The following is a 14,058-nucleotide window of genomic DNA, read 5'->3' as shown; positions in this document are numbered from 1 at the left end:
CCCCGGCTTCTGTTACGTCCGACAACTCCCTTGAGGTGTGGAGAACGGTCTATGACGAGCACTTTAAGAGAAAACCGTCAAAGTTTTCATTTAATGTGGGTGATCGCGTGCGGGTGTCCAAGATAAAGGGAGTGTTTGAGAAGGGATATGAACAGACCTTCACAGATGAAATTTTCATTGTCAAAGAGCGGACCGCGGCTCTGAGACCCTATTACAAACTGCAGGACTACGCAGGCGACGACATTAAGGCCTCCTTCTACGCCGAAGAGCTACAGAAGATAAACCCCACTGCTGAGAGCGTCTATCGCATCCAAACGATTTTAGCAGCCAGGGGTCGTGGCAAAAACAAACAGCTTTTGGTAAAGTGGCGCGGCTGGAGCGATAAATTCAATAGTTGGGTGAAGGCTTCTGAGGTCCGAGACATATAGAGGTGGTGAAAAATGAACCCCAATGGTTTCTATGTGACGCTGGCCAGTAATTCATCCTCAAAGATGTTTCCAAAGAACACTAACGCGTGCTTCACAGAGCATCTGGCAAAGGCGATTGACCTGGACGGGGGCTGGGAAGTGGGCCTGGTCGAGCTGCACTATCCGCATACACTAAACACTTTTGATGAAGACGAAGTTTTTCTGTTCGTCAGCGAGGAGCTCAAGACTATCTGGACCTGTACCTTACCGAGAGGGTACTACAGCAACATCGAGCAGCTCTTGCATGAAATGAAACGGGCTGCTGAAAAATCCAAGTTAACGGCTGTAAGTCTTAAATACAACCCCATTAGCCGGTCGGTAAGGATTGTTAGTGATAAACGGTTTGTTATGCAGGTGCGTAACCACCTAGCGCGGATGTTGGGTTTCAATTCGGGTGTCGCGGGTGTAAAATCACCGCACCCCGTCGATATGACTGGCGGATTTAACACCATGTATATATACACCGATATCATAGAACACCAGTTAATAGGCGACGTCTACGCACCGCTTTTGCGTTGTGTGCCCTTCAGAGGCGTGGATGGTGAATTCGTCACAGTATTGTACCACAAACCCCATTACGTGCCGGTGAGCATCGACCATTTTAACAACATCACTATTGAAATAAAAACGGATCAAAACGAACACGTGTCATTTGCATTTGGAAAGGTCATCGTCAAGCTGCATTTCAGACCTGTGAAAGCGACAAACATCTAAAAGGATGACGGTCATCAAGAGCTACGGGGATCCTTCTTTGTATACGCACTACTACAAACAACAGGCTGGTTATGGATTACCAGGATTTTCAGGGCTACCGGTTCAGTACGGCGCTGGTATCGGGGGTATTTTCAGAGCGCTATTTAGAAAAGCCGTGCCTTTTCTGAAACGCGGGTTTGAAATAGCTAAGCCGCACATGGCATCGGCAGCTAAAAACATCGCCAAAGACGTAGTCGGCAACGTTACAAGCGCGGTCATGTCTAAGGTGGCTGCACATCCGCAGAAAGGTTCGGGTCTAGCATACATCCGCAGGGGTGTCAAGAGAAAAAGACAGACGTCATCATCGCACCGTCGGGGGCCGCCGAAACCTGATAAAAGAACGGCTAAGCGCAGACAGGCAACTCATAAAAGCTTCAAGTCGGCCAAGAAGAGCGTGACACACCGCAATCAACGAGACACGAAACGAGACATATTTTAAACATGGCTTTTGTTCACGGCGGGTCTGCAGAATGCGCCAAGTCGGAGCTGGACATATTTCAATTAGCACCTACCCAAACAAGCGTCGAGAAAAGCTTTTACATAGAAGTTCCACCCCTCACTACGCAGATGGGTGTGAAGACGTGACGTTTGCCGCTTTAGAAATTTATAAGTCTCTCAGTTTAGCCCGAATTTTATCGACTGTTCTGTACACCGCCCGTTGTCTGGGTTCGTACACCATTACAAATGACACTGAGCGGTGCATAAAACAGTTGCTAAAAAATATAATTGAGGACCGCTCTCCATACGAGCATGTACACGCCACCCTTGAACAGCTGGATGAAAAATTAGTAGACGTGACTTTTGATGAGTTGCAAAAGAAACACTATTCTTATTTTTACAGACGCAAAAAAAAAAGATCTATGTAAAATGTGAATACAGATTTCACTCTGTTTTACAGACCCGGGTGTGCCATCGTCCGAAGAATGAAGAATTTCGAATGTATACGTCTGAATTCTTACTAAGAGTGCTTTACACACTTCTCTCTACAAAGCTTGATATGCAAAACAAAGAGTCGCATGCTAATGTCCTTAAATTTGTTAAAGAGATAGATGTGTATGTCGAGAACTTGAGTGAAATTATTGCAGATCTGATGTTTTCAGATCAGAAACGAAAGCCTGGGGGGTTCTACAGTGTGTATTCCAAAATACAGCGTGTTTTGCACAGAACCTGTGGTAACACCATCCCGCTGATTACGCAGGCAAATTTTTTTGCCCTGCTAGATCGGATCGCCCAGTGTGGTTCGCATGGCTTTAGACATGGGGAGCGGAAGGGGGTTATGAATGCTTTTTCAGATGCCGCAAAGTTTCTCAGCAATGTGGGGGTGGTGGTTACGCGTACCGAACTAATTTTCCGCACCAACATTTAATTGTTGAATGCAAACAGGAGCCGGTAACGCATGTGTGCTGCGTTGTTTCAGTGTTTGAAAACCCCTGTTGAAATAAAGCGGTTCACATTTCACATACTTGCAAACTGGAGTCTGTAACTTGTGTAAAAAGTGCTGCTGCGCTGTTTCTGTGTTTGAAAACCCACTGTTGAAATAAAGCGGTTCACATTTCACGTGGTGTTTGTCCTGCGAGTTCTTTCAGTGAGACTTTACGCAGTCAGTGTGTGTGTGTGTGCTTACAACCCTGCTGCTTTTGAGACACCGCTTGTGCAGCGTATAAGCAGCCTGGCCGGACAACCACTCGACCACCCGGCCGCGGCTCTGCTCTGAGCAGCTCCTCTCTGCTCCTGCCACTGTCCCTGGGAGAGCGACTGCAATCCGGAGGTAACAGGTTGAATTTACTACACCCCTGTTTGATGAAATACAGGAGAAAGCACAAGGCAGTCATGAGGCAATGACATGGTGTACAATTGCTGAACAGTCTCTTGTACTGTACGCTTGCTTTCACCCTTTGGTTTGGCTGGGCAGTGCCGAGTTTGAGCCAGGCGTGCGCCCAGGGCCGGGCCTGGCGCTGGGCCTGGCGCTGGTCCTGGGGCAGCCCAGGTGAGCCGAGCCCTCTGTCGCGACACAGACTCCTGAGCACACAGCTCTCTGCGGGGCAAAGCCAGGGTGTGGGCAGGTGTCAGGGTGTGGACGTGGAGTCGGGGAGCGGACATGTGTGGACAGGAGTTGGGGGCTCACAGGGGGACTCTGCAGGTGCCTGTGGCTGTGCAGCCCCTCCCTGCCGCTCTCTAATGTGGCTCCGGCTTGTTTTTCAGGCAGAGCTGTCTGGCACGTGCTGTCGCAGGCAGGAAACGGGCCGGGCTCTCTGAGATTGGGTAATTTGCAGAAACAGAGAAAAACAGCAGATTAGATGAAGACGCAGATTAGACTGTTTGCCATGTTGGTGCACCACCAGATGCTTCGCTGCCCATTCAGCCCCTGTATTGCTCTGCAATCTTGTCAGCACACAGATCACACCTCGGCACTCGGAGCTGCTGCCTTCAGACACCTGGATCTCCGTACTCGTGGCCGCTGTGCTCCGTACACGAGTGCCCCTGTGATGCCACGGCTGACCTCCTGCGTCCCGGGAGTCCTGATGCTGACAGCCTGGGCCTGTGTGGCTGCTGATCCAGGTAACCCCTGCTCTCGGCTCGTTCTGTCTGGCGTCAGATCTCCGTAGCCAGTGGCCCCGAATTCACGGCTGTTGGCGGAGGAGCTCCACAGCCCCAGGGCAACTAAACACCGACTCCTCTGTAGGAGCAGGCCAGCGCTGGCATGGTCCCTGTGATGCACGGGATCACAGAGGATCCTCTTAACAGGATCCACTGCGGGGGCGGCATGGGGTCGTACTGGTTCACTCAGTCTCCCAGTACCTGTTCCAGGCAGAACCCTCTGGTTTGGACCTGGCCCAGTGACTTGGCTGCTCACACTCCTGTATCTCTTCTCACCCGAGTCTCTGTGGTGTTTGGGCAGGCCCTGCACTTTCCTTTGTCTGTCCTGGTCCTAGTCTCAATTCCTAGTCCGAACTGTCTGTCTTCCCGACTGGGAACTGGATCTCTTTGGTTTTGGTAATAATTGGTAATAATTGACGCTTGATGGAGCTTTGACACACCCACAGATCATTGTTTTTTTTCTTCATGCCTTGTCGTCGCATGTTTCTGCCCTCTGTTCACCTTGTTACTCTGAAGGATGAACGGAAAACAACCCAGGTGCTACGAGGTGCCTCTGAAGTGGTTACAGGAGTGGTTTGCTCTGTTGTGTCGGTTTTTCCAGCTCTCGGCTCCGGATCTTTGAAATGTGGCCGAGGTGTGGATTGTACACGGGTGCTCTCAGTGAGAGCGGGGGATCCGGGCCTGTGTAAGTCTAAACCGCTACACTGCTGTTCCCTACAGCTGACGCCGTTGGGCACAGTTGTGGTGTCCAGATGGGCTGAACGACCTCCACACCAGATAGGTGGTGGTTTGTTTAGGACTAAGAGCAGGAGAAGCAGGTTTGATGCCATTAGATCTTGCAAAAACGTTCTGAATGAGATCCAGGGTGCCTTAGCGGCCTCGTCTCATCTGTGCTACAAATCAAGAGAGTCTGAAAGTCCCGTGACAAAGTCATCAAGTGCTAAAACACCTAGAGGAAACCCTGATCAGGGAGTGATGTCTCGAGATCAGCTAAGTGGCGCTCCAGCAGCCGTGCGGTGCGGGGGAGTGGAGCTGCAGGGCCGCTTTTCTGCTGGTCTGGCTTCTCACTTCCTTCTCTCTCGCTGGCTTATCTCCCTCATCAAGGAAGAAAACCATCAACGTGCACCACGCCTCTCTCTCTCTCTCTCCCTCCCCCCTTCATCTCTCTCTCTTCTTTCTCGCTCTTCTGTCTGTCTTTCGCTCTCTCGTCCCACCTCTGCTTTCTCAGACTCCTTCGGGCCCGGTGCCACCCGGTCCGGCCCGGTCTGGCTGCTGCTGAACGCTCTCCCACTGCACCGCACTGGAGACTCGACATCGGGGGCGCGACACTGGCAGATCTCCTGCACCTTCAGCTCTCTGGATGCGACTCAACGCCACCTGCGTCCGCTTCTCTTTCACTACGACAGGAGCTGCACGAAACTAAAAATGGATCTATTGACTGATGGGTCAATACGAGAGGAGGTCATCCTGACTGATCCCAGTGTTTCCAGAAGCTCCTCAGTGAATCTGCTTTAGCAGTGTGACTGGACACTCTTGCCTGTCTGTGCAGGATGCTCCTGTGACACAGAGAATGAACCCCAGCAACGCCTTCTTATTGTAACTGAACATTGAGGGGGTTTTAAGGCTGTGGCCCTGTGTCTGTGTTTCCACTTTACAGCGCCCCCTGCCTGGCCCCAGGTGCATTACTGCGTGCTCATGCACCGCGCCAACATCACGTGTTACTGGGAGCCCGGAGAGGAGCCCCACCTGAACACCACCTACACACTGAACGTCGACGAGTGAGTCAGCCCCCTGCTTGTAGTGTCTTCCATACTGCACTGCACCTGCCCCCTCTTGCCTGTCTCCTCTCCCTTGTCTCTCAACAGGATCCACTGCAGGGCTGCACAGGGTCTAGGTGTCTCAGCTGTTCTCTCCAGTTCTGCACAAGCCAGGCTTGTGGCACTTGCTGTAGGCACTGCACTGTATCCAGTGGGATTTCGGCATCATCTCATTGAGTTTCCCATGGCCTGGCTTCGGACTGGCAGCTGCTGGACCTGAAGAGGGTGAATCAGTAGAAGATTAGCCTGTCGGTTTCACCATACTTCTACTCAGTCCAAGCTGATGGGTGCTGATCTCCTCGAGCTGGGACTTCAACATGCGTTGCTGTTTTGCGTGAAAGAAAACAAGGGGACATTTCCGCCACCACTTCCAGTCAGACTAACGTGTGATGCCAGAGTTCGGTTCTTGTGGGGCCCTCAGGGTCAGACCTGGCAGTGGGTTGTCTCTGGCCCTGGGGGGGGGTGATGCGTGCCGGTGCGTGCCAGTCGAGGGGGTGAGGAGGCCTCAGCTGCGTGCGTGAGAGCCACACGCACCGCCTGCTCTGAGAACATCTGATTACAGCCCGATCAGATATGAAAACTCAGCATCAGCTCAGCCCAGTCTGGCTGTCTTATTCCTTCCTGGGGAGATCGGAACGGCAGCCAGCTGCAGAGGAAGTTCTGCGTGTGGCTGCCTACACCCAGGTGATGGTAATCAGGTGGTCAAGATCGCTGGTGCTCCCTTCCTTTGCATCTTCGCTAACCGTACACTCACACTGATCTCCATATGTCCTAAAGTTTGCATTGTAAATTACTGGGAGAATAGATCTGGCCCTCAATTAGGTGGACATTGATCATTGGCCACCTAGATACCAGGCCACCTGGACACCCGGTGTTTGGTTGCCTAGATACCAGGCCGCCTGGTCACCCGGTGTTTGGTTGCCTAGATACCAGGCCACCTGGTCACCCGGTGTTTGGTTGCCTAGATACCAGGCCACCTGGACACCCGGTGTTTGGTTGCCTATATACCAGGCCACCTGGACACCCGGTGTTTGGTTGCCTAGATACCAGGCCACCTGGACACCCGGTGTTTGGTTGCCTAGATACCAGGCCACCTGGACACCCGGTGTTTGGTTGCCTAGATACCAGGCCACCTGGACACCTGGTGTTTGGTTGCCTAGATACCAGGCCACCTGGACACCTGGTCTGTTGATCATTTGGTCACCTGTCACCAGGGAGACACTTTGGCCTGAGTCTTGGTTCAGGAACTGCTGGGTGAAACGAGTGATGGAAAACTTTGAGTGATGATGATGCCGAGGACAAATTGCTGCAGTGTGGCTCTGTGTCAAGCACTGTGTATCGCCCCCTGCAGGGCGAGGGGTCAGTGTGACAGCGTCTTTGAGAAGGGGCTGAGGGAGCAGTGCACACCTCCAGCGGGTCAGTGGCACTGCACGGTGTCCGGCGGCGAGATGCACAACTACTACATAGTGACCGTGACGGCCCGGGACGCCAGGGGCAGCGCCACCTCCCCACGCCTCTGCCTGTGGAACGAGTCAGGTACGGGTGGGAAAACGCCTGTCCAGCCCCCTCTCCCTCTCCCTCCCCCCTCACCCTCCGCCCTCCCCCTCTCTGTCCTGCAGTGAAGCTGTACCCTCCGGTCCTCCGCCAGCTCACTCCTGTCCCAGGACAGGCTCGCTGCCTCCGGCTGCTCTGGGCTCTGCTGCCTCCCGTCACTTCAAGGCAGGTCTCCAAGGGCATGGTGGAGCTGCAGCTGGGATACCGGGCAGTGGGACAGGTCAGTGTCCATCTGGAATACCGGGCAGTGGGTTGGGTCAGTACAGATCCGGAATACCGGCCAGTGGGCTGGGTCAGTACAGATCCGGAATACCGGGCAGTGGGACGGGTCAGTGTCCATTTGGAATACCGGGCAGTGGGTCGGGTCAGTACAGATCCGGAATACCGGGCAGTGGGTCGGGTCAGAGCTCTATTCGTGTGAAGCACATCCAGACGGGCTCTCCGCTGGCCGGCCTCATGGTTTGGATTCTCCGCCTGCCTGACCGAGCCAAACCTGTCGCCCCCCCCACTGCAGCGCCGGGCTTGGCAAGCGGACCTGGGCCCGCAGACGTCCAGCAGTGCCACCCTGTGCCTCTTCTCTCCCTTCACCCGGTACTCAGTCCAGCTGCGGACCCGCTACCACGGCAGCAGCCGCCACTGGAGTGAGTGGAGCTCGGCGCTGGAGACCCAGACAGAGGAGGCTGGTGAGGAGGGGGGGGGGGGCACCCGTCTTCTTCCTGAGGTCCCCCGGTGTGGAGGAAGGGTGAAGCAGGGAGCGCGCTGGTGCACGCTGCAGCTTGAGTCCCGACGACTAACTCTCCTCTCCTCTCCTCCGGCGCCGTCCGGTCCAGCCCCTGCGGTCGGGCCTCAGCTCTGGAGACGGGAGGGGGCCGTGAGCGCAGATGGCCGGCGCTGGATGACTCTGCAGTGGAAGGTGAGATGCTGGTGTCCGCAGGGGTGCAGCTCTCCCCTGGGTGTCCCCCAGACCAGGGGGACGGGAGAGAGAAACTGCTTCAGCAGGTGAATGGAGCAGGAACTTCAGGGAGGTCGGACTGTTCATATTGTTCTCGATCAACGCCACTCGCAGGATCTTCGGATCCACTGGGAGGGGCTTTTAAAATCCTGTTCCAGAAGGGACGAGGCTACCTACTGCTTCAGCTGTAGGTCTCCCACCCAGCCGAGCTCCGAGCTCCTGAGCACATCAGGCGACAAGCTGCTGATGACAGGCCAGTAAGGGGTGTGATCTCGCCGCCCTGGACACAGACCACCCTCAGATGGGGGGCTACAACAGCTGCCTGAGTGTATATGATGATGGGTGTGTCGGGTCCTGCTGGAGTCCTGCGAGTGTATGTGTGTGTGGGGGGGCTCTCAGCTGTACGTGTCTGCAGTGGATTTCCAGGCGAGGTTGTGCTGGAGAGGGCTGCAGTGCTTTGGACGAAATGCGTCACTTTTCTTGGGGGGGCTGCCAGTAGACTGATCCCAGTAGAGCAGCTGCCCAGGGCAGAGACGCGTCTGGAGCGTCTGGAATCGCTCAGCGGAGCTGGGCGGGAGAAGTGAGCTGCACAGGCTGAGGGAGCCCCTCGGCCAGCAGGACCCCGAGCCTCAGCGGGGGCACGAGAGTTTCACCCCCCAGTCGCTGGAGTGCCTCTGGGCTCAGAGCTGCAGGACGCAGGAGCACAGGCAGTGGCGTCGTGGTTTGAACAGGGAAACCATGAAACGTTGACAGCTTTTGGTCCACTTGGCCCCGACCTGAGCCAGTCACAATAAAAATAATTGCTCACACTTCTATAGCACTTTTCTGGACACTCCAGTCAGAGCTCCTCACAGGTAATGGGGATCCCCTCCACACTCACCAGTGTGCAGCCCCACCTGGATGATGCGCCAGTCTGCTCCCCAGACACCAGCTCTCAGTGTGAGGAGAGCAGAGTGATGAAGCCAGTTCAGAGATGGGGATTATTAGGAGGCCATGATGGGTAAAGGCCAGGGGGAAATTTGGCCAGGACACCGGGGTAACACCCCTACTCTTTTCGAGAGTTACCCTGGGATTTTTAATAATCACAGAGAGTCAGGACCTCGGTTTTCCTTCTCAGCTGAAGGACGGCGCCTTTTTACAGTACAGTGTCCCCGTCACGATACTGGGGCATTAGGACCCACACAGACTGCAGGGTGAGAGCGCCCCCTACTGGTCCCACTAACACCTCTTCCAGCAGCAGCCTTAGCTTTCCCAGGGGTCTCCCCTCCAGGTACTGGCCAGGCTCACACCTGCTGGGCCTCAGGGGCAGTGTAGTTTGCGTCCTCTACAGCAGGACCGTGTTCTCTGTGCTGCTGATGCTGTAGCAGTCCTTAGACTCCCACAGTAAGGAAGAATAAAGACACTGTCTGCAACTATTTAACCCTGACCCACATCACCGCCTTGACTCGAACCCGAACCCTAAGACTATTCACCCACCCTCGGTGCCCGTGAGCCCCAGCCTGGGAAGGCTGCCGAAATGGAAACGTTACTGATGTTGTTCTCTTTCTTGCTTTGCCCCCCTCCTCCTCCTCAGCCCCTGCTGCAGAGCCAGGCTAACGGCAAGATCCTGGGGTACAATGTGACGTGCTGCCGAGAGGGCGCCCCCCAGGGGCAGGAGCAGCAGGAGTGCGGGGTCCTGCCCCCTCAGCGCACTTCCTGTGTCCTGGTGCTGCCCGCGCCGCGCTGCTCCTGCTCGCTCTCCGCCTTCAACGCCGCAGGCCACTCCCCCCCGGCCCGGATCACCCTCCCGGACGCCGGAGAGAGGGGTAGGGGAGCGCTCGATCCCTGGATCAGCTGGGGTATCCGATCGGCTCACAAGGGTCTGATGTCTTGCAAACCAGTTCCCTGCCTCTGCGATCTCGGTGTGCGCTTGTGTGACCGCCGCGGTTTTGCGCGGGCTCGTGCCCTCTGCCGCTCCACCCCACCGGTTCGTCCCGCAACACCTGGGGCGCGAACCCGGGTCTCCAGCGTAACGCCACAGGGAACCAGCCCAGTGAGCTAAAGGAGACCTCCCCCAGCCCAGGCGGCTGAGGTCCCTGCTGCGCACAGGGAGGGCGATGACGTCACCGTGTCCAAACTAGCTCCGCTACACAGCAGACTCTCCGGGAGTCCAGTGGTCTGGGGTCTCCGCTCCTGTGGCCCCACTGGCTGAGCAGCGGTCGGCTCTCTGCTCCTGTGGCCCCACCGGCTGAGCAGCGGTCGGCTCTCTGCTCCTGTGGCCCCACTGGCTGAGCAGCGGTCGGCTCTCTGCTCCTGTGGCCCCACTGGCTGAGCAGCGGTCGGCTCTCTGCTCCTGGCTGGGATTGATACACCCTGTGTGGAGCCCAGCAGCTCTGCTTGTGGCAGGAGAGTTGAGGAAAGATCTCAGAGTCACAGACACTCCTGGAGAGTGGGTAGACTGACCCTTTTTAAGAAGAAAAACACATGTTTAGGAAAAACAAAACCAAAATGTGCCTGGATTTGTCACGAGCGTCGTTTTCATCAGCTGTGCTGTAATCAATAACCCGACACAACGTGTTGATCTCTCAGTGCTCCCGCCCCCTATGGCTCTGACTGTTACCCCATTGGATGACAGCAGCCTGAGTGTAAGATGGACACCTCTGCTCAGCCAATCGGTGACCAGCTTCGTTGTGGAGTGGTGCCCAGTGTCTGAAGTGACCCCCTGTGTGCCACACTGGCTCAGGCTGGCCGGCAATGTCACCGAGACCGTCATCACAGGTGAGTCCACCTGCGTGCCTTCGTCAGGGCCTGCTGCTCCTTGCCCTTATTCTCTCACTTCAGCAGTTTTTGGTCCGGTCTTTGACCAAAAATGCATTATTTAAATAATCCAGGCAATCGGCTCTCTATCACCTCTGATACCTACATCTTAACTAAAAACCCCAGAAGCTCTTGCACATGAGCAGGGTTTAGAGAAACTGAACCTGAGGAGGAGACAGAGGCCCACTGGACTCTTGGTGCTGGAGACAGAGGGACACTGGACAGTCAGTGCTGAAGACAGAGACAGAGGCCCACTGGACTCTTGGTGCTGGAGACAGAGGGACACTGGACAGTCGGTGCTGGAGACAGAGACGGAGACACACTGGACGCTCGGTGCCCAGCTGTCCCCTGGCTGCGGGCTGTGTCTGAGTCACGCTGCAGCTCGGAGACAGAGGGATAGAGGCGACGGGGCGTCCAGATGTGTGACCGCTGTGTGTCCCTGCTTGCAGAGGCCGTGGAGGCGGGGGTGCGCTACAATGTGTCGGTGCGGGCACTGCGCCACGGGCAGGGGGGGGCAGCGCTGTCCTTGCCAGCCTACAGCAGACAGGGAGGTGAGTCCAGCCCTGCTGTCCAGCCTGCCACGTGACTCTGTGCACGTCCTGCTGTTGCTCGCCTCCTTCGGCTTCCTTCTTCACCCCTTCCTCCCCTGCGTGTGCCCCTCAGCGCCCTCTGCTGGCCCCCGGCTGCACGTCGTGGACACCTGGATTGGCGGCGTGGCTCTGCAGTGGGATCCCATTCCCATCCACCTCCGGCACGGATTCATCCGCAACTACACCGTGTGCTACTGCGGCGCGGACAACAGGACCCAACGTGAGTACCGCTGCCCCGCTGCCCATGTGTGCGTCTCCGTCTGTGTGTCCTCGTGTGTCCGTCTCTGTGTGTCTCTGTGTGTCTCTGTGTGTCTCCGTGTGTCCGTGTCTCTCTCTGTCTCTCTGTCTCTCTGTGTCCCTGTGTCTCTCTGTCTCTGTGTGTGTCTGTGTGTCCCTGTGTCTCTGTGTGTCCGTCTGTGTGTCCACCCATGCAGGACTGTGCTGAGTGTCTCTGTGTTGCAGACGTGGCCGTGCAGGCCCTGGAGCGCCGCTGTGCTCTGAGCGGCCTGGTCGGCGCCTACCGCATCCATGTCATGGCCAGCACGGACGCCGGGAGCGCGGTGGGGGAGGCGGTCACCGTGGTGATCGGTGAGGATGCCGGGGTCGAGCGGTTAGTGCCACCAGCCCTGCTCTTCGGCTGAGGTAGGGGCCGTCTTACCAGCAGGGTCCGGGCGGCAGCAGGAGGCGTTCTGTTGTTACCGATTGAACGAGGATGAAGTGGGGTGGGCGAACACTGCAGGTCTGCCTCCCTGAGAAAGAAATCGGAGTAGTGGGGTGGACGGTGCAGGGGGGGGGGCTCTGGACAGAGCACAGCTCTGACTCCGTGTCGCTGTCTGTCTGTGTCAGAGGACGGGATGAGCCCTGTGATGACCACCAGCCTGTACTGCGTAGCTCTGCTCCTCCTCGGTGTCTTCGGGCTCCTGGCCTGCCTGCACCTCCGCCACAGGTGAGTACAGAGCCCGGCCGCGCCCCGAAACCAGCAGCACCCGCCTTCGTCCTCCGGTGTCTGTCAGAGAACCCCCCAAGGCTACGTCCTCACAGTGCAGCCTCGGAGATCCTGCTTGTGAGACACAGGCAGTCTATGTATATTCCTTCACACGCAGTATATACCACTTTTTCACTGACCAGTCAGTGATGCTGATGAAGCACAAAACAGCTGTGTGTGGCTGCTGACTCCACACAGGTGGAATGGGCAGGCGTAAGATGGTTCTGTCCCCTAGATCCCCTCACACCTGAAGAAGGCGAAACGTTGTGTTTTCTTTCTTCTTTTTTTCAGCATGGAATAAACCTGTTACTTGTTCCTTTGCAGCCTACACATGCTGACGCGCTTCCCACCTGTCCCCTAGATGTTGTGATGTGGCAATAGCTAATTAATATTTAAGATTCGTTCAGATCTGTACATGGGTCGTGTCTGCCCAGTAGTGATGGGGACATCACAAACCCAGCATCACCTTTGCTTGGAGAGAGCAGAGCGCAGCAGATCAGAGCCCGTGATCTGGGGGTTCCTGCATGTTCAAGCCTGGCCTGATGCTCTGTGTGTCTCCAGCAGGATAAAGAAGCAGCTCTGGCCAGTTGTCCCTGACCCTGCAAACAGCAGTCTGGCCTCCTGGACCCCAAAAAAGCTCCTGAAGGTAAGGGGGGGGCTGAGTGGGCTGGAGGGCTGCTCTGAGCTGTTGATCTAGGTTAGGGCCAGGCTGCTGCTGTGTCTGCGGTTCTGGGGCTTGGAGGGACACAGAGGGCTGGAGCAGTGACCCCCCTCTCTCTCTCTCTTGCGCTCCACCAGGACTTCAGGGACTCCTGCTGTCAGTCCCAGGGCCTCTGCGTGCTGCAGGTCGAGGGCGAGAGGCGGCCAGCGGCGGTCCTGGCCCTGCGGGATGACCCGCACGTCTCCGAGGAGCTGGCGCTGCTGCCCGAGGCCCTGCCGCCGTGCCCGCAGGCCGAGCCGGGCTACGTGGACTACTCCATGGTCATGAACCACACGTACAGGGGCTCCCCGTCCGCCCCCACAGAGCCGCCCCCGCACCCCTACGCCAACACCTCCCCGGCCGCGGCCCCCCAGGGGGAGGAGGATCCCTCCGTGCTGGAGGCCCTGAGCACCTTCCCCCTGCTCCTCCAGCTCATCCTGCAGGGCGGCCGCGCCGACGCGGACCTGCCGGGCCTGCAGGACCTGCGGCTCCTGAACTGGGCCGGCCCGCCGCACGACGCCTGAAGTCCGAACCCCGCGGCGCAGGTCCGGAGGTCTGCGGGCGACGGGAGGCCGCTCTGGCTCGTTGGGTTCTGCCTGGGGACGCGCTGCCGAGAGCAGTGGACGCTCTCTGGCCCCGACGTGTCACTTCCTGGGGCCGAGCCAGGGGGGCTCTGGCCTGAGCGTGAACTGGCAGACCGAGTTCCTGTTGGCAGGGGCTCTGCAGCAGCAGCTAGTGTGGCTGCTTTGCTGGCCCCCCTGGTCCACCCCGAGCTCTCTAAAAGTGCCCCTCGGAATCGCCAGTTATTAAAGAGACTGGCACTGGGGGCTGGGGTCGCGGCTTAAA

At 56.9% G+C, this 14,058-nt stretch overlaps 1 protein-coding gene across 1 annotated transcript; it reads left to right on the top strand.

Annotated features, from left to right (window-relative positions):
* The first annotated feature begins 3,706 nt into the window (after positions 1-3,706).
* LOC148813721 (granulocyte colony-stimulating factor receptor) lies at positions 3,707-13,736 on the top strand. The gene is made up of 14 exons (XM_088907939.1): positions 3,707-3,779; positions 5,476-5,596; positions 6,987-7,171; positions 7,255-7,409; positions 7,704-7,872; positions 8,020-8,102; positions 9,715-9,946; positions 10,710-10,898; positions 11,387-11,488; positions 11,601-11,747; positions 11,990-12,115; positions 12,374-12,473; positions 13,074-13,158; positions 13,311-13,736. Exons 1-14 carry the CDS (start codon positions 3,707-3,709, stop codon positions 13,734-13,736), a joined length of 2,193 nt encoding a protein of 730 aa, XP_088764065.1.
* Positions 13,737-14,058: the final 322 nt, after the last annotated feature.

The sequence above is a fragment of the Atractosteus spatula genome, chromosome 28, assembly GCF_055471065.1.
Source record: "Atractosteus spatula isolate fAtrSpa1 chromosome 28, fAtrSpa1.hap1, whole genome shotgun sequence".
Lineage (NCBI taxonomy): Eukaryota > Metazoa > Chordata > Actinopteri > Semionotiformes > Lepisosteidae > Atractosteus > Atractosteus spatula.
This window is presented reverse-complemented; position numbering and strand designations above follow the sequence as displayed.

Bases quoted from the DNA above. Each gene is read 5' to 3' on its own strand.
- LOC148813721 (XM_088907939.1), top strand. From the start codon at position 3,707: ATGCCACGGCTGACCTCCTGCGTCCCGGGAGTCCTGATGCTGACAGCC. The intron at 10,899-11,386 runs GTGAGTCCACCT...CCCTGCTTGCAG, and splicing joins CACCGAGACCGTCATCACAG to AGGCCGTGGAGGCGGGGGTG. The intron at 12,474-13,073 runs GTGAGTACAGAG...GTGTGTCTCCAG, and splicing joins TGCCTGCACCTCCGCCACAG to CAGGATAAAGAAGCAGCTCT.